At 40.6% G+C, this 27,360-nt stretch overlaps 2 protein-coding genes across 2 annotated transcripts in view; one reads left to right on the top strand and one right to left on the bottom strand.

Annotated features, from left to right (window-relative positions):
- The window catches only part of atrxl (ATRX chromatin remodeler, like), a 33,863-nt gene extending 33,512 nt beyond the window's left edge, over window positions 1-351 (bottom strand). Inside the window, exon 1 of the mRNA XM_079507677.1 lies at window positions 45-351. Within this exon, the coding sequence (XP_079363803.1) occupies window positions 45-61 (17 nt within the window). The 5' untranslated portion in view covers window positions 62-351. The remainder of the gene's footprint in view (window positions 1-44) is intronic.
- Window positions 352-5,732: 5,381 nt separating this feature from the next.
- Window positions 5,733-24,133, top strand: pls3 (plastin 3 (T isoform)). The gene is made up of 16 exons (XM_079507679.1): window positions 5,733-5,969; window positions 12,734-12,841; window positions 13,269-13,420; window positions 16,486-16,615; window positions 17,654-17,786; window positions 17,944-18,025; window positions 18,107-18,272; window positions 18,422-18,564; window positions 19,397-19,492; window positions 19,639-19,834; window positions 20,143-20,221; window positions 20,365-20,482; window positions 20,578-20,711; window positions 21,453-21,576; window positions 21,946-22,070; window positions 22,909-24,133. Exons 2-16 carry the CDS (start codon window positions 12,775-12,777, stop codon window positions 23,039-23,041), a joined length of 1,878 nt encoding a protein of 625 aa, XP_079363805.1. The 5' UTR covers window positions 5,733-5,969; window positions 12,734-12,774; the 3' UTR covers window positions 23,042-24,133.
- The last annotated feature ends 3,227 nt before the right edge of the window (window positions 24,134-27,360 follow it).

The raw sequence follows: 27,360 nt of genomic DNA, 5'->3' as shown, positions 1-27,360 counted from the left end.
CCGCTAAGTAAATAATTATAGTAACGTCTACTTTTAGTTTTTACCTCAGCATTTCCGTCATCTCGAGAGATTAGACAGGCCGACGGTGGATTCGCGTCTCAGATCCTTTTTTGTTTACATACTATGGTGGTACCGCTGCATGATCTAATGACGGATAAACCACAACAAGCGAGACGGGTTTTCTCTTCACGCGTACTCCCCTTGCTAGGCTAGCCAAGTAGCCAATGTAGCCATGGACCTCGGCTCGCGCCTCCAACGCAACAACGCAACCCGTCCTCCGGCTGTGACCCGGAATTGGATCGAGTGCTCGAGGATCATCCAAGGACTCGAGGAGCCAAGGATCCTAGGAATCTGCCCAGTGCCCACTAGATGGAGATATTGCACCCTGTTGTTCAATAGAAATGCTGTACCCCGAGTATGAAACCACATGACCAAATTAGGTATTATTGATTGATTGATTGATTGATTGATTGATTGTCTGATCATTTTATTCACAGTATGTATAATGGTGGGTACATTTCAACGATAGTACAGGTCAATACAAAAACTGCTACAAGGCTAAAACCAGGATTGATTGATTGATTGATTGGTTGGTTGGTTGATTGATTGATTGATTGATTGATTGATTGATTGATTGATTGAAAAGATGAAATTACCTACCTAGGTTCCATGGTAACCGGAGAAGTCGCCGGTTTTCCGACTCACCGCGAAAAGTGCGGACAACTCGCCTGACATGTCGCCGCGAAGGTCCCCGAAAGTCCGGACATGTTGCCAGACATGTCGCCCCGGGGCGGGAGAGCTCGCCCAGAGCTCTCCCAAGGCAGAGAGACGAATTGGTAAACCGGCGACTTCTTCGGTATTCGGTTCCATCCTGGAGGCTAATCTTTCCGTAGCCCTCGGTCCCTACGCTCATTCTGTAGCTCCGAGATGAGGTCACGTCCAACCCCCCTGCCACTGCGGTTCAGAAACGGTGCATGGTTTCCACCAGGAAGGCTGCTTAACCTTTTCTGCATATTGTATCTTCTTCGTCAACGAAGTCCACATCCACAACACCAGAGGGAGTTCAACAAGCCATGTGCAAGTGCAACCCAGATTCGGCACAAACAAGGGTTCTAAATTAATTTCGTTCCTATGCCACCAAAATGTGGAACGCTCTACCAACAGCCATCAAGACAAAGGGCACCTACCTACGGCTGCAATTCGAAAGTGGCCCCTGTAAAATCTGAGTCCCCCCCCCCCCCACACACACACACCCCTTTCCCCTTACTGTATATGTTTTTTCCCCTTTTACCTCCTTATATGATGATTTCAAGTTTTTTATATAGAAGTGTATATTTGTACGTCTCTAAATGTTCTGATGAATTGAAAATGGTGGACCCTGTTGTAAACAAGTGTAATGTACCCATTCTGCATAGTGCATACTGTTAATAAATAACTTCAATCAATCAATCAAACACAGAGCCTCAGTGAGCAGGGGTAATGTTTTTTTTTGTTTGGCCTGGGACAGCCATCCTGCCCGTGTCTGGGACTGGAACACATTAGTGTGGGGCCACAGCCAACCCAATCTGAGAACCCATCGGCAAATGAAGGAGAAACAGCGCCCTCTTTTCCATTGAATTGATGGGACTCAACAGTCTGTCTCGAGAGTACAGCCAACCTGATCCAGGTCCAGGTGAGCAGGTTTGAGGTGATGCATAGAGTTGTGAAGCCATTCTCGTCTACTTTTCAGGACATGGAATGGCCCATCACAGGGGTTCGAGTGAGTGTCTTAAGTATGTGCAAACTGCATGTAGTTAACCGGCAGTAATAGGTTAATAATAGCATACGGTAGGCCAATACCAAGTCCAAACGGAATTAAGTAAGGTCTTTGTTGTCCTGATGTGTACATAATTCCAAATGAAATAGGCCTACTTGTGTAGTGATAAATTATGTTACTAAAATCAGCATAATTTGTTTTTCTATAGAAGTTTGAGGAGCGGCCCTAGCTTAGTGGTTAGAGAGGCCTTTTGAGCCTGGAAGTCGATGGACACCGATGGGGCGCTTGTTTATATACTGTATAACTCTATGGACTAGAGCCACGTGAGACACCACCGAGCAAGCTAAAGCAAGCGAGTTGCTGTGTTGAACGTTGCGAAGTTCGCTTAGCCGAATCAGGGCCGTTCGAGTTGCGACCCGATAGGCAGAGAATAGTAAATGTTGTTTTTTTTAAGATATTTTTGGGGGCTTTTTTTGCCTTTATTGATAGATAGATAGTAAGTTGACAGGAAACGGGGAGAGAGATGGGGGGAAGACACACAGCAAAGTTCGTCAGGATCGGGACTCGAACCCATGATACGCTGTAATGCTGGATTACCAGCCAAGGTGCCTGGACCGCTAAGCCGGCCTAATAGAAACGGCAGGCTTTCTATTCCTGAAAAGTTGCAATGCGATAATGGAAGCCATCGTTCTCACAATAATAAAAATCTAAATATTTAAAAACAAATCTGCCTAACGATGATGTCACTGGAAGATTGGTTTCTGAACTGCCCACAGCCCTCTTATGAGACATTGACCGAGTAGAAAAAATTGTGCTATTTTATATATGATTAAGATAGGTTGAAAAGTGGTGAAGTGGTCCTTTTTAACCCTAGAACACTAAACATGGGTGATTTTCACCCGGACGATTATATTTCTCATGAATTTTAATTTAATAATGTTGCTGATGTCTGAGGTCTGTGGATCTTTCAGTACTTTCATGATGCTCAGTGACATCATAGAAGGTAGGTTTGTTTCCCCCTTTTTATTATTTTCTTCACTGGACCAATCTCACATGTCTTAGGAATGGGTGGACCAAAGGAGAAGTTTTTTAGGAATATTTTAAAAATAATATGCACGTTTTTCACCGATTTTTCCCCCCATGATGATGTGAAAAGTCATGATGAAATATTAAAGAAGAGTACCTCAAGTTGCCATGTATTGCTGTACTGCAATATATTTTGATGAGAAATATCTTTTATGTAATATTTTATATTGGGTAAAATATACCCGTATTTAGTGATGGACCTGATGGTGTAACAAAAAATATGTTTAGTGTTCTAGGGTTAAGGTGTGTGCAAACCAGCTGGAAGGCGTCTTTACAAACCAGAGCATCCCTGTTAAGTAAACAAAAGGTCTCTGCCATAATGACTACCACCTTGTTGCACACACCAGTCATCATGAATCATCATCGCGTTTCACGATCCACACTTCCTTCTCTCACCTAGAACTGATGAATATCAAGTTGAGAGACCTAGAGGACTCAACATCACCCTGTGCCGTGGAGCTATAGATCCTGGACTTCCTGAAAGGCAGACCGCAGGTGACTCAACCCTGGGACTGTGTGCTCAGCCCCCTCCTGTAGCATAATCCATGTTTACTCATGCAACAGTGTGACCAAATTCTATTATAAAGTTTGCTGATGTGATGACACCACCGTTGATGACCTGATTGCTGACAATGATGAGACTACAGGAAATGAGTGCCCTAAAAATGAAAACAACCTCTATCTCACCGTCAGCAAAACACAGGAGATGATTGTGGACTCTGGAAGCTACAGTGAGCACACACCCTATTCACATCAATGGTTCCTCTACAGTGGAGAGAGTGAGTGGCTTCAAGTTTCAAGGTCAAGGTCAAGGTAAACTTTATTGTCCACAAGGGAAATTTGTCTTGGGCTTTCACCCCAGCTACAGCCGCACATCAAAGGTGATCGGGCGATCGGGCTTTCTCTGTAGCTGGTCCCATACTTTGGAATAATCTTCCAACCCACATCAAGGTTAGCCCCACCCTGGAGATTTTTAAATCTAACCTGAAAACACACCTTTTTAGTCTGGCTTTTAATACAGTGTGAAGTTTTTAGTTTTTATTGTTGTTCATTGTTTTGTTTTTGTTGTTATTTTGTTTGTTTTGGCCTGTTTTCTTTCGATTGTATTACATTGTATTATTGCACTGTGATAGACTACGGTCTACCTATTTTGGAAAGCACTTTGGGTCAACTGCTGTTGTTTTTAAATGTGCTATATAAATAAAATTGACTTGACTTGACTTGACACATAAAACATCAATGACAAACAAAAATACATTACAGAGGAAGACACAACATTACACAATTGCACACATGATGTGGATAATCTAGCCTCACACAGTTACTGCTGTTTCAGAGCCTCGTTCAACATCTTAGTTGATGCTGGTACAAACGATTTTTTAAATCTGATGTACTTCCACTTTGGTTCTTTGTATCTTCTCCCAGAGGGCAGAAGTACAAACTCGCCATTTAAAACATGGGTAACATCACTGACGTTTTTTTTTAGCCTGTTTTAATGTAGCCTGCTCATAAGTTTCTCTGGGTTCACATCGACAAGGACCTGGGCCCGGTCACACCACACAGACACTGTTGTCAAGGTGGTGAGATGATGGCTATCCTCTTCCTCCATAAGCCGAAATGGTTCACATTGGTTCAGCATGGACTCCCTTACAACTTCTACAGGTGTATAGAGAGTATCCATCACTGTCTGCATGGAATATGCTCAAAATCCAAAAGCAAGGCTCCACAGAGGGTGGTTAAAACGGCACAGCCCTTCAACAGGACCTGACCACCGTGCAAGACCTTTGTTTACAACAAGAGGAGTAGGACGTTTTATATCACTTGAAAACAAGGCAGATGCACCAACAGAAGCAGGCTTGAGCCCCATGAGGTTGCTAATGAGGAGACTAATGAGTAGACTAATGAATCCCACTCTCACTTTGTTTTCATTGTTTTAAGATGAGTAGGAGTGAGACCTACTGTAAACTAGCATTCCGGGCTGGAGAGAAATGCCACGTGTTACATTTCACCTTAAATGTTACGTAATTTTTTAATTCAAAATATGGTGCATTGTTTAGCAGGTGCAAGTCAACCAAGGTGGAAGCACTGTGAAATGTAGCCTATTTTATATATATATATATATATATATATATATATATACAACATATATATATTTCTATCATGCTCAAACACTATAAGTATTCATGACATAGGCCTATATAGGGTTGGACGAAAAATGTGTTAAAACAGCTAGAAACAGCTTTATTTTGTAGCTATAAGCACATCTGTTATATTTTTACATCCTTTTGTTACTGTCATACTGGGTGTTGTAATTGGTCCTATCAGTACGAAGTAGTATTTGTACGCCTCTAAATGTTATGATGAATTGAACATGGTGGACCCTATAACAAGTGTAATGCTTTTATGGTGTCGTCCACAGTTAACAGTCTTGTATTGAGTTGTACTTGAAATGTACTGTAATTCTCCAAACTGTTAATAAATCAATCAATCAATCAATCAATCAATCAATCAGTATCTGTTTGTTTGTTTATTACAGATTTTCACTGTTGAAATGAACAGGAGCTGCCCCCGATATTAGGTCATGACTTAGTTTTGGGTCATCAAAATCGAGAATGGATTTCATAAAAATGTAATGATCAGAAGGCTAATAATAATAATAAGGTCAAGGCACAATCAAGTTCAAAATCAAGAATTCCTCCACAGATGTTTCCCTGTTAATAGGCCTACTAACCTTGCCAAGTTCAATATTGATAGATGAAAAGTTAACTCAAGTTTTTTTGGGTACACAACACACTTTTTATTGGTAGGCTATATTGCTTTACTGACTACCCAAGCATGGGTGGAACTGGGCATGTATGTAGTAGGAGGGCAGGCTACCAATGAGGTTCTCTGTGCATTGATGTGCAATGTTTTAGGATGTGTTGGACTTGGGAGTCAGATCATGTCTTCATTGAATTTTTTGACAAACGTAATATCCCAACCTAAATGTCACGTCAGTGCCTGGGCGGGGTGAACAACATTCCAGTCTCTCTTTCTACTTTTTTTTTGCTCCTACGTGGATGAGGGAGTACGTCTCCGGTCCAACTGGAGTCTGGACGTTGTCTGGAATTTAAGGCGCACACAGAAAGTGAGTATGAAGTGGCGCCTTGATGTGTGCTATACTCTTCTTCCTTTTTGAGAAAATTGTCTTGTTATAATATGTGGTGTGATCCGACTTGTCGGCCATGGCTGCATTTGTTTGTTTTAGTGATAAACTGCTGTTACACGGGAATAGTTTCCTGCATGTCCGTTGCTAGCCCAGCTAGCACTTTCACTGTGTGTAGCCTATTCATCTCTGTTCGCGACGCTACCACATCGTCTATGTATTGTAATAAATTATTTCCACTCCTCTGTGGGGCCAGGCGGCCAGCCAACTTTTGCCTGGAGTTAACCCAGGTTAAGACATCCTATGGGAATTTGTATCATTGTATTACAATGAATACTAAATGTTGCAGCATATAGATATCCAAGTAAAATCCACACTTTTAAAACGCAGAAATGTAAAATATTTGTGACCCACCCACTAAAAGCGAGAATTTCAAGAACTACGTTTCTTTACTAGACTGGCTTGTTAAGCCGTACTACAGATGGAGCCTGCATTTCTTTTAAACATTCATGTCCAGACAGACTGATGTAGTGGCAACTTGTACAACAGCGACATGGACACTCTGGAGTAGGAGCGGTTGATGCCAACTACTAGTCTGCGATGCAATGTAATTTAAACTAAAGTGAAGTAGTACCTACCTATAGTTAAGGTGTCAGGTCAGGTGTGCCTAATTGTATTTTTGCTAGCCTTGAACATTGTTGTGAAGAAACGACAATAAGGCATTACTTTAATATTGTCAGTTATTTAAATTAGGATCTCATTCTGACTCATTTTTTATAGTGTATGTTACTGTTGCCTTTGTTAGTACATATTTTGGCTTTGGGTCATATGGTTCAAGTGAGTAATCCTTCGAGGTCTATATTGTTCCAACATTGATGAATTTGAATGCAAGTGCATGGAGGAGGGGGTGGTTATTTGCAGAGACCAACAATGGGGGGGGCAAAAATAATGCATGTGTTGAAAGGAAGCTAAAGGCACCTGTTTGTAGCCATTTGAATGCCAGCCTCAAAACACAGTGTACAGTGTACACACACAGACAGTAGTCTATCTAATGCATTACACATGCTCTATAGTCAGGTGCTTAATGTTTCACTTCTTGTCCTGTGAATTAGTAAATCAAAACCTGTGTATACTGTGTACTAGAAGAAATATGTCTCTCTCTCTCCTTTTTTTGTTGGTCAGGGATCCGATACAATTCTCATCTAGACAGTCAGTCACCCATCCTCTCTCCTAATGCATCACTTACCACTATTGGTTCCTGATAACATTGTTCTATAGACTCTTGCTTCCCCCCTTTTGTTCTGTAGATCCTCTCTAGGGAAATAGATTGGACTTGGACCAGCTCTTGGTATCAGTAGGGCTGTTAGCTGTATGTGTGTATGTATGGTGCATTCTATTGAAGCCAAGGAAAATTGTCATTTGTCCCATCTACAACAGTTGTATTGGCCATGTGTTGCCAGATGGCCAACACCAACATTGACATCATTAATTGCTTGTGTGTTTATGGTTTGTCCAGTTGTTGTGTGCAATCTAAGTTTGGAGGTTATGCCCTGCCCTCTCATTGTATAAGAATGTCTGTAATGTTCTAAATGCATGCAGGAAAAAACAAAATCTCTCTGGAAAGAATCTATTCTAGACTGTCAGGGGAAAAAAGGATCTTGCATAACATTGGTTTACACCCAAGTGCAATTTACCTATGGGATTGGACAGGTTGCCCCACTCCATTCTGTCAGTATTTAATCCACATGTTGAAATTTGTTACTCAATTTACAATTTAGGCATTTAGCAGACGCTCTTAATCCAGAGCGATTTATTAGGCAAGAACAAAAGCATTGGGAATACATCACATATATAAAATTACTCAATCCGGATGGCTCCACAAGCAGCTGTGCAGGCCTTTCAATAATTTTCTGTTTTTAATTGTTTTTCCATTTTATTTCTGCCTGTTTTACAAAACATTAATTTATTTTAAATGTGTTTTATTATGGGGCTATATTGTGGACTTCCTGTGCACATGTGCGGCGTTTACAGCATCAAAGCTTAGTAGGTCACTGACAGTACCTACTACCTACCTAGTATAGATATTTTTTATAAAATCATTAGGTGTAGCAATGGAAACACATCTTGTGGATTTGGATTATTGTCTCCACCAGGCCGAAGGCATGGGGAGAGAGTATGTTTTGCACTCCGTCCGTGTGTGTGTCCGTCCTTCCTTCCGTCCTTCCGTCCTTCCGTCCGTCTGTGAACAGCTAATCTCCGGCACCGTTAACCCGGTCGATGCCAAACTTTGCACACACACTCCCTGGATGCCAACGATGAACCTCTGCCCCACATTTTCCAGAACGGCCTGTTATAGCGCCACCATGAGGCAGCTTTTCACATTTGTTACCTAAAACTGCACCGTTCTGCGTGAAATGTTGCATGCACACTCCCCAGAGGCCGAGGACAAACCTTTGACCTGCATTTTCCGCATCTGCCTTTTATAGCGCCACCAGGAGGCCGACTCTTGTACAACACATTTTTTGATATTACTCCTCCAGATTCTGTTCAAAAATCTCACAAATCGTTACACAGTATCTCTATGGTCATGTGCTCAAGTTGGATCTGTCCCATATTTCATATTCCATCCTAATTGGTTATAATTGGCTTTCACAGTTTGCAAGATTGCCCCGTTTTGAACAAAAGCCTCAAATCATGAACGCAGCATGCAATTTACGTGAAATCTTTCACACATTTTCTTACTAGGCTGAGGAATATATCCCACCCTTTTCACATTGGCCTGTTATAGCGCCACCAACAGGCTGATTTTTGCAAAACACATTTTTGGAACAAAATGCCTCAAATCATCCAATTGCCATCAAAGGCGTATGAAGAAATGGCAAACGGTACACATGATCTCTGTAGTCATGTGATCAAGACGAGTCTGTTGGATTTCTCAGATTGTACACTGATTGGCTAAGATTGCCTTCCAAAGTTTTCAGGAGTGGCCCGTTTTGTACAAAATGCTGCACATGTCCTGCTCATCCAGAATTCTATCCTTAGAGATGCTATGAGTGATCTGGCTCTGCATTTCCTCAACAAAATGAAGAAAATTGTTGCAAAAACAAATAAAAAAAAACATCCTCCTAAACATTTTGCCAAACATCACACACACTCCTATCCTCCTGGTGGAGACCTGTGCCCGGAAGGGCACTTTTTCTAGTTTGAAGTTGAAACAACCTAGCCTGCTTTATTAGGAATTCGGTAACCAGCCTGATGACATTCCTCTGATGGATATAAAACAAATTCCTTTGTTTACACCCCAGTCACCCAATGCAGGCGACTGTTACATGCTCCATTGCATGCAAAACTGGTAACACCATTGCCTCCGGGGATCAATAAAGGTTTATCTTATGTTAAAAAGCAAATTTTCATGAATGTACTAAAGAGTTGCTAGTGATGGTGAGGGTTCCACGGTTCCACCTCAGTGTTTTGATTTGAATATTCACCACAAGGCACATGACCAAGTGTCCATGGCATGGTAGCCTTGCTTTTCCTCCTTTCCATATATGCCTAAAACACGCCTTATTCTTTGGGTGGGGAATGACATAATTCAGAGTAGTGCAAACTGAAATATTTTGCTGCCTTACCTGTCGGTGTGGTTTGTTGTGCCTATTCACTTGAAGTTAAAGGGAAATGAAAGGCCTGTGTTATGGAGTGTGTAGGCTTTGAAGCTATCTGCGGGTGATTCTGACAGGGCTGAAAATGTCCATGTTCTTGCAGACTATGTTGGGTGTGTGCACATGAACTTGACCACACTTGGGAAGAGTGCCCAATCTATTTGTGTTACTTATATTTCCCATGTTACTCTGGATGAAGCATAGGCAGGGCGGGGTCTGTTGGCTCTTCAAATTTTACTCTGCCATCTGGGAACACCCCTCCAAAAATTTAAATAACTGTAAATGGTGTTGATGTGTTGTTTTGGCGTAGTAATTAAAGCTGGTACTTTCTTATAGGAGGATGGACGCTAGGAAGCAAGGAAGTATAACGGCATAGCTCTGATCGTCTGTTATTTATTTTTGTTACAACAGAGCTTTGGCTTTTTTACTTCTGTATTTGACATCTAAGTAAATATTTGAAATTTGAATTGTAAGAGCTTAGAGCTATCACTGTCATTGCCTCACGGCACATGGCTACTTCTTATGATATCTGAATTTGCCACCAATAGCTTACAGTACCTTTTGCATGTAGCACTGCAGTGTGCAAGAATGTTTCTGTTCCATGAGCAAGCCTCATTCAGCTGTCGTGACAGCAACTGTCTTTGGAGTCTTAACGTTCAGGATTTGGTTTCTAGGGTCTCTGGAGATTGATTGCCACAGTTTATGAATGCGACACAAGCCCTCTATTCTTCTGACAGTGCCACCAATGATACCCCATAACATTTGTCTATTGCCATCTGTGCCCTGTGCTCCGTGTACTTAACCCCCTTTCCCCCCACTCCTCCGTTCTCCCTCTCTCTCCGTCGAGGGTGTGACAAGAGTTGGTAAATGAGGTAATGTTTGTAGTCCTTTATTGTAGCCTGGCCGACATCTGCAGTCTCATTTCACATCCTTCTGGAGAAATCAAGCTAAATATAGGCCTAGTGGCTGGCACACGTCACTTTCCAAGCTTTTTTGCTAGGGGTTTGTACTTGCCCATAAATTAGCAACATTTTGCAGTTGTTTTGAAAATATTTTAGCGCTTTTCTTTTATTTTGAGTGAAGTGTGGGAAAATATGTTTTAGACTGTAGATTATCATTATCACCTATGTGATTACATAGACTGTAGTCTTTATTGCACATAGCTGTGTCAGTCTAAACTAAAGTAATGATGTTATTATGGGAGTTGGGGAAACTCCCTTGAGTAATTGTGAGGCAAAGTGTTTTGTTTTCATCAGTAATGCTTTCATAGCCTTTTGTATTATTATTGTATGCTGAACCATCATATCCTCTATCCATAGTGTATTAATAGTAATTAGTCCGTTTTTCTTTATCCATTGTTTTTCTGATTGAATGTGTTCCATTGATGCCTTTGGTTAGAAATGGCCAACTTACTCAAATTTATCAAAGAATTCTGAGAAGTAAACATTTAATATAACTCACTATGCTATATAATATATGCTATATTATATATAATCTGACTTTAGAGCTCTCTTTCTTTACCTATAATTGAGTACCACAGACGAATAACAGTCTAAGTCCACACTATTGATCCATAATATATAAATGATAGATAAGGGTTCAGGACAACAAGGCCTTTTCGTGGAGGGGTCAGTCTGAAATTTGGACTTAGACTGTTTTTCGTCTGTGGTACTCAATTTTGGAATGATTGTGAGATCTGGGATTAGGATGTACTTAGTTTGCTTAGATCTAGCACTGTTGTGGGACAATGGGCACTGTCTCCCAGCTCTTTATCTGACCTATATCAACAGACCCTCATGTGATGTGACATGTCTGTTTACTATTTGGCCAGAGCTGTAGCTGTTGGCAGGTATAAAAATCACACTGTGTGAAGTGAGAGGCGCTCTTATCATCATACATCATCCATTCATTGTCATTGGGAATTTCATCTTTGTGTAGGACAAAAATACCGATTTGCTCGTCTACATCTGACGTAAATTCTCCATTCATTGTCATTAGGAATTTAATGTTTGTGTAGGACAAAAATACCGATTTGCTCAGACACTGTGAGACACATATGATGTAAATTCTCCATTCATTGTCAATGGCATTTAATGTTTGTGTTAGGATAAAAATCTACACTATAGCTGAATAGCGCCCCTCAAAAACTGTGAATCTCTGTTGTTCTTTGAGCCAGACTGGGTTTTCATTCCATTGAGGGGCCATGTAAGTTTTGACTGCTTACTCATACTTTGAAGTCTGAATTCTTGTCTTGCCTCATTATGTGTATATATGTTTCTGAGCATCCACTACTGATTTCGGCTTTGACAAATTATATGGATAAATGTATCAGTCAGGAAGTTATTATTTCAGTAATTATTTTTGCAAATTGTGATTGGCCGGAGTTGTTTTTATTATAATTTGATAATTTATGTCTATGGATGCGATAGCTCAGACAAAACATTGTTATAAAAGGTTGGCTTATAACATACAGACTTCAAAGTAAGAGTAACACTGTATTGTTTGAGAATCTATGCTCCTTGACTATGCAGTCAGATCCTTTCCTGTTGTGTGTCACTTTTATCATAGAGGAATGCTATCATTCCAGTTTAGCATAAGGAGTAACCTGAATGAGAAAGCAGCACACCCCTGAGTCTGCACAGGCCCGCTGCATTCCTGTTCCACTAAATCTAGACCAGAACATGATCGGAGGAGCTTAATTTAAATTAATTTCTGTTCTTATGTGATGTTCAGATGTCTCTCTCTTTGGTCTGAGAGCCGTGCAGAAGCAAGGTGGTTCCTTTTGGCTTGAAACTGATCTTGGGAGAGGCAAAAGTCCCCAGCTGTCTGATTCCTTGTTTTCCTATTTATGCATTTGAGTGTTCTGGAAGATTTGTGATCGCCATTTATATACTATAATGACGAGAAGTTGTTAGGTTTTACAATGTAAGCCGCCACCCCCACCCACCACCCCACCCCCTCCCAGTAGTAACAGAAACTGGTGCATCCAGCCCACAAGGACAAGTGCCCTTATCTTCCCTAGCCTGTTGGGCCTAAATAGTTTGCTCTCTGTGTCCTTCTGACATTGTGCTCTCTTTCTCTTTAGAGGACCTACACCTCTCTCTGACTGACCACTTCAGGTCAATCACATGAAAATGGCAGGAAAGATCTCAAAAGACGAGCTGGAAGAATTGAGAGAAGCTTTTGGGAAAGTTGGTGAGTTTGTTCTTTTCTGGTATTATTAGATAGATGGGGGGGCATATCATTTTACTATCAATTTACAATTTAGGCATTTAGAAGACGCTCTTAATCCAGAGTGACTTACATTAAGCAAGAACAAAAGCATGGCAATAAATCACATACATCATACATCACATACTATCAAGATGTTTCTATTGTCTGCATGGTAACATTGGTAATTAACATTTGTTTTATATAGCCTGTAGTATCTTGTTTGTTTTGACTATATTGTACCATTATTTTCTGGCTTCTCACATAGATCTGGAAGGCATATAATTTTACTATGACTTTGTAGGATGTTTCTATTTGTCTGCATGGTAACATTGGTAATCAACATGTGTTTTATATAGCCTCTGTAGTACCTTCTTTGACTATTCTACCATTATATTCTGGCTTCTCATAGATCTGGACAGCAATGGATTTATCTGTGACGATGAACTCCATGAGCTCTTCAAAGCTGCCAACGTCCCCCTGCCTGGCTACCGGGTCCGGGACATCATCCAGAAACTGGATCGCAACAAAGATAACAAGATCAGCTTTGACGAGTTTGTATCGGTATGTTAAGTTATTCACTACTCCTTCTGTTGGTATTCCGTTAAACTTGTTGCCTGCAAATCTGGTTTTACTAGTTTTTCACCTATTGGTCAGAAATGCCTTGTCGGCGGTTGGTGTCTGGTTCCTTGTCTGGCAAAGGAACCACTGGCTACTGCTGAGTGAGACCACTGTGTGGAAAGCACCTTTTTTAGCCACTGAGTGTTCCCTCTGTGCACAATAGCATGGAACCCCCACCACCCCTCTCCACATGCGCACACATGGGGAATGAGGAAATGAGGTCAGCAAAGTGGTGTGAGTTCCAGTATTTTGTTTCGCCAGTGATGAGAGGGCAATAATTTGGACATGAAGCGTATAGTGTTGTTCTGTAGTGGGATTCAAAATGTCCAGTTACTTGTTTTTCTTTCCCTAAAATGTCCAAATACTTTACAGTCTATATCATGACATGAGCCATTGCCTGCTGAGTCACCAAAGAGGACCACAGCAGTTTTTTTCTTTTCATAACTTCCATGTCTCACAGTAATGGAATGATCGGTGGAGGGGGAAAGAGACGGTTACTGCAGAAGTCATTTGGGAAATCATTTTTTTTAAACAAACACCCACGTCTGAAAAATGGCTAAGTTAGATATATACAAAACAAATAATATACGTTACACAAAATGATAGTCATCTACCATGACAGAAAAGTGTTCAAAGTGTGTACCGGTAGTTGAGGTCCTTAAAAAGTGTAGATTTAAAGATCTTATCAGAATCCTGAATTAGAGACGCACAAGCACATACTGTATTGGGCAAATATTTGCCAGATGAGTACAGGAGATCTCTGTAAAATGGTTTCATTTATAGTGTGCATTTAAAATGTTCATTATACATAGCCTAATAATCTATGGGTATTCTAAATCCATGTGGGCCTCGATACCTAGTTCATAACATTAATTAATCATGAAAAATGTCACTTCTGTCAGATGTGGATGATATTAGCCATTGTGACCGTGTGTCCATATTAGGACATACTTCACTCTACTCATTGTGTGCGTTAAAAACTAAGGGGCGCTAATATATTAAAGTAACTCATGTTGCTATGATTAGGTGATGTAATGGTAATGTAAAAAACGGTGACAAAACAAACATTAAATTCTCTTTATTGTTAATGGCATTTAATTTAAGTTTGTGTTGGGGACAAGATGACATACATTTTCCCTGAATTGTCCATGGTGTTTTTAAAACAAACATTGAACTAAAAACAAACATTAAACCTGTATATAGGAGCCCCTCAAAAATATCAAATGTATCAGACTTTTAGGCCAATTTAATAATGTAGAGAGCCTAGAACCACCTTGGGTGTATTTGATTAGGGCCAATCAAATAAACCAAGTACTAACCCAGTGTCAAGCAGTGGTAAACACTGACAATTTTCATTATGTTTGTCACTGAGGTACCTCCCCATGTCAACAACATGCTACATGCATCTGTTTGTTCAGCTTACAATCCCACTGCACCGTCACTTTGGCATGTTAGTTTTGACTGATGAGGCTGTACAAGTGGTTATTTTCCTATTCACTTTGTAAGATGCAAACCAAGTAGCACAATACTAAATCTACACATAACAAACACAATGTAGGACAGAATTTCCCCACTGTCGACATTTTTAAATGGGACATGCTGGTTGTTTCCACTACTAGTAATAATCAATAGAGGATAAGAGACTGTATAGCTATTTGTTCTTATAAATTAAAAAACATATAAATAATAAATGTAATGCAATATAAGAATTTCCTCTGCACTATTATCCCTGTTCAGAATGTGCCTACTGACATCTGGAGAGTGGCTAGCCGCTAGAGGAAGGAGAGGTGTGGTGGGTTCATTTGTAATCTTACTATTTTTAGGGATGTGAGGAGTTTTCAACTTTTTTTCTTATTTAGTTTAAACCACAGTTATGTAGGGTATGACCACTTTAAGGGAAAAAAACAAATGCATTTGCATTATTTATTGTTTGGTTGGCTAAGTTGCTAAAAGAAGTTGTTTTATAATTAACACAATGTGTCTCTTCGGTTAATTATGTACATTCTTGATTAAATCGGTCAGTATCCATAAACATCAATCTGGGCTACAACTGTAGGAACTTTTATACATTTACACTTTTGAAAGAAACAATCGTCTGCGACCGCAAAGCCAAGCCATCATTGTATGTTGTGGTTACTTCCTCTTCCTCGAGTGTACAACTACAGTAACGTAAGCGTAGACTCTGTGGCCTTGTGTTTGTTTTGTGGTGCATATATATCATTTTAAAAAGTCACAAAATTCCAGGCTGAGTAGCTCATTGTGGCCTGAATAATACAATAAGGCCTCTAGGGCTGGTACTCGATACTCGGTACTCGAGTAAAAAAACAGAAATGCATATATATATATATATATATATATATATATATATATATATATATATATATGCCTTCCCATTGTCGTGTCTTGTTTGAATAAAGAAGCTAAGGCATTTTATTTGCTAGTACTTGTAAATAGTTTTAGGCGCCTTTTAAAACTTGTACTGTTTTTTATTTATGTATGGCTATGTTTTTCGATTTTGTGTATGGGGCCCACAGTGGAAATAAGTCAATTGTCTTTCAACCTTCAATGTAAGACGGTTGCTAGAAATTGAATAAATCAAATCAAAGTCCAGTATTTCTAGTTACCTTTGGATGTCTTTCATGTCTTGGTTGCTTGTCTTATCACTTGGGTTGGAAGGTGCCTTACGGAATAACCTTATCAACATGTCTTATGTCTTAACATTATCAACATGTCTTATCACTTGGGTTGGAAGGTGCCTTACGGAATAACCTTATCAACATGTCTTATGTCTTAACATTATCAACATGTCTTATCACTTGGGTTGGAAGGTGCCTTACGGAATAACCTTATCAACATGTCTTATGTCTTAACATTATCAACATGTCTTATCACTTGGGTTGGAAGGTGCCTTACGGAATAACATTATCAACATGAATATTCCCTTTAGATTTAACTCTGACTTTATTGTCGTGGAATACAGTTTAGCATCATTTTATTTTATTTTACAGATATTCCAAGAACTGAAAAGCAGTGATATTGCTAAAAGCTTCCGAAAGGCCATCAACAGAAAAGAAGGCATCCTCGCCATAGGAGGAACATCTGTGCAATCTAGTGAAGGCACGCAACACTCCTTCTCTGGTAAGACACCACACTGAAGCCTGAGTCAATCTAGTGAAGGCACGCAACACTCCTTCTCTGGTAAGACACCACACTGAAGCCTGAGTCAATCTAGTGAAGGAACGCAACACTCCTTCTCTGGTAAGACACCACACTGAAGCCTGAGTCAATCTAGTGAAGGCACGCAACACTCCTTCTCTGGTAAGACACCACACTAAGGCACGCAACACTCCTTCTCTGGTAAGACACCACACTGAAGCCTGAGTCATACTTGTGTGCATCTTACCACACTCTGAAAATAGCCATTCTAGATCACAGTGTGTCGATTTTCAATGTGCAACACCGTCCTGCGCACATCTAAGTAAATCGGGCTTAATGTTTTCCTGAAAAATAACACCATGTATTGCACAGTATACTAGAGACAACTGACCATATTCTCCCATTGGCCATTTTGCCCATATCATACACATGTCGTGGCGTAAGACCAAAATGGCCATTGTCATGTCATTGTTAAAGGACCACTTCACCACTTTTCAACCTAGCTTCATATAATAGGTCCTCACTAATAATCATGGAAAAATGGCGCAATGTTTTTCTACTCGGTCTGTGTCTCATAGGAGGACTGTGGGCAGTTCAGAAACCGCCTTCCAGTGACATCATCGATGGGGAATACAAGCTAATAGAAACTGCAGTCTTTCTAGTCCTGAAAAGTTGCAATGCGAAAATGGAAGCCATCGTTCTCACAATAATACATTATTTTTATAAAAGAAAAATCTGCCTAATGATGATGTCACTGGAAGACGGTTTCTAAACTGCCCACAGCCCTCCTATGAGACACAGACCGAGTAGAAAAGAATCGTGCCATTTTATCATGATTATTAGTGAGGACCTATTATATGAAGATAGGTTGAAAAGTGGTGAAGTGGTCCTTTTAATGAAAATGTCTTTCTCAATGTAATTCCTTTGAGACATCACAATGGACGGCGTTGCATATATAAAAATGGCTTGCTTTGCTCTTTTTTGTTGGCTAAATGATGTCTTAATATTGCATCCTTGCAGAGGAGGAGCGCTTTGCATTCGTCAACTGGATCAACACTGCTCTGGAAAATGATAACGACTGCAAACATGTCCTGCCAATGGACCCCAACGCAGACTCTCTGTTCACGGCCGTGGGAGATGGGATAGTACTCTGGTGAGATTTATTGTGTGCTTCAAAGCCAAAATCATGACTTTGTTGCCTAGGCACCCTACTGATAGGAGCTGTATAAATGGCAAATACCAGCATCATAATATGCTTAGATGGCTCATAGTCATAAACCCTTTTTGTTTACCTTTCTGTGGTTGTATAGCAAAATGATCAACCTGTCGGTGCCAGACACGATCGACGAGCGAACCATAAATAAGAAAAAGCTGACACCGTTTACAGTACAGGTCAGTACAAAGGAAAATATGTGACATGTTTTTTTTCCCTTTCATTGAAACTTCCTCCAGCTAATAGTTTTTATCTTATAGGAAAATCTGAACCTGGCGCTGAACTCTGCCTCTGCCATTGGCTGCCATGTTGTGAACATTGGAGCTCTAGACTTGCGGGAGGGGAAGCCTCATTTGGTGCTGGGTCTTCTGTGGCAGATCATTAAGATTGGCCTGTTTGCTGACATCGAGCTCAGCAGGAATGAAGGTACGGTAACAGTGCCATTTCATTATTCACATGGCCCATTTTTCATCTGAATAATGGGAGGTCGGAATTATGAGCCGACCCCGAAGGTACAGGCAGGTCATTTGGTTTACTAATGGTTTGGCTGTGTAACCATTACATCTCACCCTCAGCATTGGCAGCCTTGCTAAGAGATGGAGAGACCTTGGAAGATCTGATGAAGCTGTCGCCTGAAGAACTTCTGTTGCGTTGGGCCAACTTCCACCTGGACAATGCTGGCTGGCAGAAGATTAACAACTTCAGCTCTGATATCAAGGTGAGCCCTGCTTACCTTACATTTCTGCTTTTTCTCTTCTACTTCCTCTGTAACTGATGGTTTGTCCCTATTGACACAACAAACACAGCAGTGTTCTCCCTGTATTGCTCACAGTTCAGCTGGGTGACTGAAGCAGCTGTTGAATTAGTAACAGTAACTCCCCAAGAGATCAGAGTTCCTATCCTAAAGCTGATATAAACCTACAGTAACATTGAAACCACCAATTGTAGTTCCTGTGACAATCATAATTATATCTCTAGCGACAACAAGATACTCAGTAAGGATTGTTTGCTGGAATAGAAATCCTGTAATGTTTACACAGTGTTTCTAGTTGGATAGAAAGTATGGCAACTTTTTTTCTGTTTGTGAAAGATCTTAATAACTAACACTCAATTCACACAGCATCTTAAGGGCCGATTCATACTCCTATTTTAGAGCCGAATAAAAGTCGGTTCGGCTTTGTAGAGCCTACAATGTGACGTCATTTGAGGTTCGGGGGGGCGGGTACCGTCCTAAAGTCGGCTCTTTGGTGCTACTGAAAATTTCTGACGAGCCGAAATCATTTCGGCACTACAGCGCCGAAACAGCGGTAAAATAGGAGTATGAATCGGCCCTAACACTGACACGTTCTGATTGAGCGTCGATTTTCAATGCAAAGTCTATGGAGACGAGCGTCGCGGCACTTTTCCAGTGTCTGGCCACTCGGCAGCAAAAAGTGTGGCTTCAAAGTTGAGAACCTCAACTTTACTGCAGCTGTGAAAAAAATGCTAATATTTTGGGGAGGTTTTGTTGCAAACGGTAGATTGTTTATCTATTCATCTGTCTGTTTCAGGACTCCAAGGCATATTTCCACCTCCTGAACCAAATCTCCCCTAAAGGCACGGAGGAGGACCAGCCACGCATAGACATTAGCATGGCAGGCTTCAGCGTAAGTGCACTGTACATGTTTAAATGTGGCTGAAAACAGCTCTGTCACATCACAGATCTTTGGTCTGAACCAGACTTTATAGAAAATGCCTCTGTGTGAGTTACGATCCATCCCTGACCTGAACCGATGCTCTGTGTGTTTTCCAGGAGAAAGATGACCTGAAGAGGGCAGAGGCCATGTTGCTACAAGCGGACAGGCTGGGCTGCCGCCAGTTTGTCACTTCAGCGGATGTCGTCAGTGGCAACCCTAAACTCAATCTGGCCTTTGTGGCCAATCTGTTCAACAAATATCCAGCTCTAACCAAACCTGAGAATGAGGACATTGACTGGGGACTTCTGGAAGGTGAGCAAAAAGTTGCAGAAGGCCTTGAAGTGGACACAAGCAATTTAATTTAATGTCAGTTTCTGAAATTGATGTCCCCATAGATAAACTTCAACTCTGTATGCCGAATTATAATGGCTCTAACCATCACATTAAAGATTTTAAAAGAAATGTGGATTGGTGCAATGACATAGACAAATTACTGTCTTACTGAGAACTCTTTACATTTGATTCTGATTCCTTAGTGGACAGATTTTGATGCCAGATTGTCATACTCCTATTCTTGAATGACCATTTAACTTCTCCTGTCCTCTCTATTTTCTCCCTAGGTGAGTCACGAGAAGAGAGAACATTCAGAAACTGGATGAATTCCCTGGGGGTAAACCCACATGTAAATCATCTGTATGGGTAAGCTAGCTCACAATTTCCCTTTTTAGTAACATATTGCATATCTTTTATTTATTTAAGCACTGTATTTACTATAGGTGTTGTCTAGTAGTCGTTTGAAGTTAATGATTATCAAATGTTCCATGTTCAATGTTCTTTTGTAGAGACCTACAGGATGCTATGGTCATCCTTCAATTGTATGAGAAGATTAAAGTACCCGTTGACTGGACGAACAAGGTTAACAAGCCACCATATCCCAAGATTGGAACCAACATGAAAAAGGTGAACCATTGTCACATGATTGTCTTAATCCTCTGTACACCATTTCAAGAACATTACAACAGAAATCAACCCTGATTTTATTTTTTTGCTCCTAGTTGGAGAATTGTAACTACGCAGTAGAGTTGGGCAAGACGACGGCAAAGTTCTCCCTTGTTGGCATTGGCGGGCAGGACCTGAACGATGGCAATGCCACCCTTACTCTTGCTCTGGTGTGGCAGCTGATGAGAAGGTAATACGGCAATGATTATATATATGCACATAATCACTTTTCAAATGAAATAAGATTAAACAATTTTGTTTTGTTCTCAACAGTTAAAGAGTACTTAATTGGCCACCATGTTGCAATTCATAATTTCCTTGGAGACCAAAATACACTGCAATAAATTGCCTCCATTTAGCATACCCACAAGGTGTGACTATGATTTGAAATGTATATTGTTCGACCTGAAACTCATAACTCAGGCCTTTCAGTTGCTTTGCTGTTATCAGCATTATTTATGACTTAAAGGTTTGTTTGTCCTTTTGACTCTTTTATACATCAAGATCATACAAAGAAAACGGGAGCATAATTTCCCACAGGCAGAACACATTTATTGCACTATACAATATATCATGGTTTATTATTATTTTGGTGAATGCAGTCAGTTGTTGATCGATGCACTCGCCTTTGAATGACAAGGTCCTGGCCTGGGTTCAATACCTCATCCCTGGTACTCGAGCTTGGCTTATTAGTAGCATGGTTTTGGTAAAACATGCCGTAACCCGTAAGTCCTGGGAGCCGATTGTTCTGTAGGTGTGTCTCTCCACCTGAGCAATCCATCTCCCAGGGGTCCTAGCGCATTGTAAAAGGGATAGACTTCCTCAGTGCTCGGCTGATACTGACAATAAGCTACTTCGACCTGTATTCTTACTGACTTAGTGGATGTGCAAATCCTTTTTGTTAAATTTTAAACATGCTTATCTCTTTCAGATATACACTGAATGTACTGGAGGATTTGGGAGATGGACAGAAAGCAAATGATGACATTATTGTAAAATGGGTCAACAAGACATTGTCTGAGGCTGGGAAAGCTACGAAGATTTCAAGCTTCAAGGTTTGTCGGGTGTATATGGCTCTTTGGATTAGGTTTTCTCATGACTTTGTGAAACAATTTTAACTGAGGTCGCATAGGTATTATTTGACTATCTAGAGATAGTTAATCATTGAATGCGACTCCAGAGGAACACCTGGCAGGTATCAGTTTATTACATTTTAACTTTATCATGATACAATTAAGTTGTTACTGTATAACTCACTTGCATATTCGAGATATTAGAGGTATCGATAATAAAAACAAATTGGCACATTCTCTGAAGTTTTAACAAATCCAATATCTCACTGTATTTATTCAGTAAACCCATTCATAATGATTGTGTGTATTTTATCACTGGAGTGGATTAACATCTACCTCTATGCTCGGCAGGACAAAGAGATCAGTAGCAGTTTGGCAGTGGTTGACCTGATAGATGCCATCCAACCTGGAAGTATCACCTATGACCTCGTAAAGACAGGCAGCCTCTCGGATGATGACAAGCTGGACAATGCCAAGTAAGATATTAACAGCTTACCTGATCAATATTATGTATATGTTATGATTTCATAACTTTGTATCATGTCTGCTAGGGATGGTTCACAGCGTGTCCGTTGTTGCGACCACAGGTCGCATTTACTATGAAATCATACATTTCCCGTCAGTCACTCACTCATAATCCCCATACATGGGAATGCCCCCATATATGGTGCCCAGGTCTCGTGACATCATCAGGGATGGAGATCCCTGATGTCATAGTAAATGCGACCTGCTGTCGCAATTAAGTGACCCTGATGTCATCAATATTGGCCAGCAACTCTACATCTGACCTCAAACCCTTAGATCTCCATATATGGCAGAACCTGTTCCCGACATTCCATCTGCCATATATCGCACATATTCCATATATATATATCGCACACACGCACGTTACTCGTTCATGTTTTCGGCTCGGGACGTTCATGTATGGCCGAAAATTCCCCAAATCCATCCCAGAATGCACTCTGTTCCAACCCAGAAGATGCGCTGGGTGAGCAACTCAATGCAAGTGGATGGGAGGAGAAATCCGGTGACGTCTCTGTTGTGTGTATATATATATAACTATGGGTAGGATACCATAACCCTAGCCCCAGACACCCGGTGAATTATTCCTTTAACCTGTGGGCGTACCGTGTCAGAAATATACACATCATACACTGGTGTTGCATAGATAGGGAAATGTAAATCTACAAGCTCACAACACACCGACCATGCGTAGATTGGCTAATTTCAACGTTTGACGTGTCAGGCTTAAATGGTCAACACAATGTGTGAATGCATTGTTATTCTATGCATTAATCTCAACGCCCTTCACAGATATGCTGTGTCTATGGCGAGAAAGATTGGTGCACGTGTCTACGCACTCCCAGAAGACCTTGTGGAAGTGAAGCCCAAGCTGGTGATGACGGTCTTTGCCTGCTTGATGGGCAGAGGAATGAAGCGAGCATAATGGACTGGCTGTGTTTTGTGTGGCGCTTGATAAAAAATACCCACCTACCAGCCATTTGCTTGAATGAAGGAGACACCCCCCCCCCCCCCCAATCCCCTATTTGAAGGAATGATATTTTTCAAGAAGTAACAATTTTAGGATGAAAATATCACCTTGATTGTTTCCAAACAAATTTAAAAAAATGTTCATCTTGGTAACCCCCCCCCCCCCCCCCCCCCCCCCCGCCTCTTGTAATGTACTGAAGAATAATATGCTGTCTTGTTATTTAAGGTAAGCCCAAAATGTTACATTCCTAAAAGGACACGGGCATTGTGTTACAGAAAACAACTTGGTATGTTACTTCTCAATTATGCAAAAATGTTTGATAATGTATAGAAATGCTGTTTTTCTTTTCTTATGTCTGGATATTTCCAGCTGCAAGGTTGTTTACATATTTTTACTCAGACTGATAAGTTAATTATATCCTCAAATGTTAATGAAGAAGTAAGCATTCCGCAATACCATACTCCTTTATTAATACTGTATATCTGTTTGACTTGGCAAAAACAGAAGTGGGAGGGGAGGGGTTTAGGTGTGGCATCTCAAACAAAGCACCCAAACATTCCCTCTACCTATTATGGAAGTGCATGCATGTCTCATATTTTTTAAAACTGGTATCATGAACTGCTACATATCTACAGAAGCCGTAAAGGTCAAGCTATAGTAATGACCAAGCCTGATGTGCTCTCTGTATTCTTGAATACATCCATTTCTTGGGGTTATACATTTGGTGAAAGCTGTGGTGGGGGTGACTGGCTGTTTTTGTATCAATCTGATTTTCTTTTTTCGTTTTGTTTTTCATTATGTTGGATGAAACTCTTGGATCAGACAGAGTTTACTCTCTTGGCTTCTTCTGTGCCTTTTTGTCTTGATGACAACTTGTATTGCGCTTTGAGGTTCTTCTCTCTTTTGTATTCAGCATTACCAAATATAAACAATGGCTCCATTCCAGGTAGCTTCATGATATTCTATGACAATGACCAAATAATTTGATTTGGTCATGTGGTTAAGTGCTTTATACGTAATAAATATGACATTGGGAAAAAAAATGAATTCACCTTCTATTCCTTTCCCTCCCTAATTTCAAATTGTGAATGAGAAAACAAATTACTGACAGAAATGCCATGGGATTTTATCTGCACTTCCATGACCCTGGGTTTAGGCCAACATTTCCACTGGCACACAATTTGTCAGGACATTTGTCTGTCCTGATGAAGGTCGAATAGACCGAAACATTGAATAAAGAGCAACATTTTTGGCAAGTTTTCTGACAGTGTGCGGGACCCTTCTTTGTTTTTCAAAGATACCCTTTTAAACACTGGCACACAATTGCCATGCAACTCACTGAGCTCCCTGATGGATGGCCCCTACTGATTTGGGTGACTTTTCCCTTAACCTTAGTCTAAAATGTCTAAGTGCACACAACACAAGTTATCTCAGAAAGTAAAATTGCCATGACACTCACAGAACACTAAGTGACCCCATGACCTATCCTCTAGTGCCACCCTCAGGCTAAAATGCCAACATTTCACTCAATATATCTAATAATTTGATGTGCAGATTCCACGATGAACCCTACATATTTTCTTGATACTGCTGTGTCACCCTTGGGTCAGTTTCCAGCAGTGGTTCTCAAAGTGGAGCCTGGGGACCCCCTAGGGGTTCCAGGGCATTCCCACTAAGATTTGTTAATGCAGCATCGGAAGCAGTTTTAACTACTTTAACCCTCTTTTATACTTTGGCTGTTCAAAAATAGCTGGTATAAAAGCTCACAACGCATTGCAACGTGACATGTCTAGTTTGTAGAAAAATCTATTGTGGAAAAATATAGAATAATTTTGAAAACTTGATTACAAATCTCTTCTGGGGGTTCCCTAGCACAATAAATGTGGGCTAGAGTTTAGGGTTTGAGGAGTAGTATGGCCTCTAGGGGCTACTGGTTGTGCCTTTAGGCTGTTTTGTTATTGAAAGCGAGGAGGATGGAATAACAGAACACTGTTTATAAGAAACTGCTACAATTCAGGAAGAAAAAAGTTAAAGCCCAAATAAGGGTGCTTTGCTCTTGATTTGAATTCAAATACCTTTACCATCATAGCTGCCATTTAGTACACAGCTATTGCACAACTGCACAGAAAGAAACAAATCCCTGTAGGCCCATGTTTCGTTTTATGAGCACAGCCATTGTGTATTTATGAGTTGAACATTCATGTATTAGTTTAGAAATTATCTGTGGAGTTGAATACATTATTAAATCGGTAGCCTACTACTCCTGAGTTTCCTTTTCACAGTGGTCTTTCAGACAATGGTCCCCATACATATGTCAGATTTAGGCTATATAACATACTTGACAGAAGACACATTTCTCCTAAATCCATTTGCTAGCAACATTCTGGTCTACTAGGCTATACACTGCAGTTGACGGTCCATTGGGCTACAGCATAGAGGGCCTATAGAGACCCTAGCCTAGGGCCTCAAAGCTCCACTCTCTCTCTTAGGGTATTTCATTAAATAGTGAGTGTCATGCTCTGTCAGACAGCCTTACGGCGAGGAAGACATGAAACGCAAATGCCTGTCTCTTGCGGCCTCATCATCTGTGTTCTCAAGCGCTCTGTGCTTCGTTAATACCCAGGTGTCTTTGTGACGTTATATCATGTACAGTTGGGTGCCACCGATATTGTCCCTTATCATTTGACCCATTTAGGCCTGACCTCAAAATTTTAAAAAATCCTTCTAAATCCTCCACGATTTTTCAAAAATAGCAGACCTACAAAGCTCGTAGCGCGTCACTCGGTGGCGCGCTATGAGCTTGTAGATCTGCTATTTTTCAATAGCTAAATTATAACAATGTTTAAAACACCAAAAGGGGTTCCCGGCTTCCCGCCCAAAATGGGTTAACTGTCCTTTTGCGCAGATCACGCAAACCTCAGCAAAAAGAAAAGGACAATATCGATGGCCTCCAACTGTAGGTCTGTGTATTGCCCGACAACATATTCCTTCCTGTTCACTTTTAAGCCGTTTCTTACCGGTCTGTGTAAAAAGAGATACGACCACCAGGTTTTTTTTTTTTTACCAAGCATCTGTTTGAGCATCTCTCCGCCCTTTATTTCCTACAGCAGCTTGTCCACCAACCTCCTCTAACTAGTCCATCAGAAGACCTGTTATCACACCTGTGAGGATACAACTGCACTTATGCCTGTACTTATGCCTGTATTTACCCGCTGGAAACGCACTCACAGGCAAAGTGTTACATGTTCAGCAGCAACGGGGTAAGCAATGGTCTTGGGAGCTCAGAGTAGAGTAGAGTACAACAGGAACAGGCTGAGTATCTAGAGCTGTAATGGACATTGACAATGGACTGGTTAATGGGATTGAGCTCTGGCTGTCTCTTTGTGAAAGCACCAAGGATTTTGTTGGAGTAGCTGGACGAAACTAAGGTAGGCAAAAAAATACATCTAAATCAATATTGATAATAAATGTATGAATGCTAATGCATTCCTATCATTTAGCATTCCAGGGATATACAGAGTCAAATGATCAATTATAGCTATATGACATTTCATACATTCATTAGTTTTCAGTACACCATGTTTTATTATGTTATTGAGATGGAATAAAGTATGAATGACAATTACATTAGTAAGATTTACCCTTTGTCATACATTAGACACATTTATAATGTCTTATAACGCCAACTGTCTGGATATCGTTTTAAAGGAAAAAAGAGAGGTCATGAATTCAATCAAGTCAACGATTACAATTCACATGATAGTGTATAGTGGTGTCACTGTAGTACTAGAATGTGATTATGAGTCAATTGTCTTGACCTAATGTATAATATTATTGTAAGAATACATATTTAAAATAAATCCGCCCACCTCCAGTAAAAGAAATAATGGAGAGGGACGAACATCATACTACTCTGCAGTGTTTGTTTAACTGTGTCTACAGTATAGGGTCATGAGACATTATACTATAGTATTATATCACATTGAGCTTTGTAGTCAGTGCCCTGGTTTCCTAAGTGATGAAGCTCCTGGGAGAGGTGGGGTGACTGTCTCACTGAGCGCTGTGCTTCAGGATGACTGCGTGTGGTTTCCTTAATGATCTACCAATTAGTCACACAATGGTAACACCGTCTAAACACCTCATCATCTGTGTCCATTTCCAAACATGCACCACAGACATCTGTTGCCCCCCACCCCCCCCCCCACCCCCTCGTTATCCAGCTCTGGACGCAAAACCAATTTTTTTTAATAGATTTGTATGTTTAGAGTGCAATA

This window comes from Electrona antarctica (assembly GCF_951216825.1).
Source record: "Electrona antarctica genome assembly, chromosome: 8".
Lineage (NCBI taxonomy): Eukaryota > Metazoa > Chordata > Actinopteri > Myctophiformes > Myctophidae > Electrona > Electrona antarctica.
This window is presented reverse-complemented; position numbering and strand designations above follow the sequence as displayed.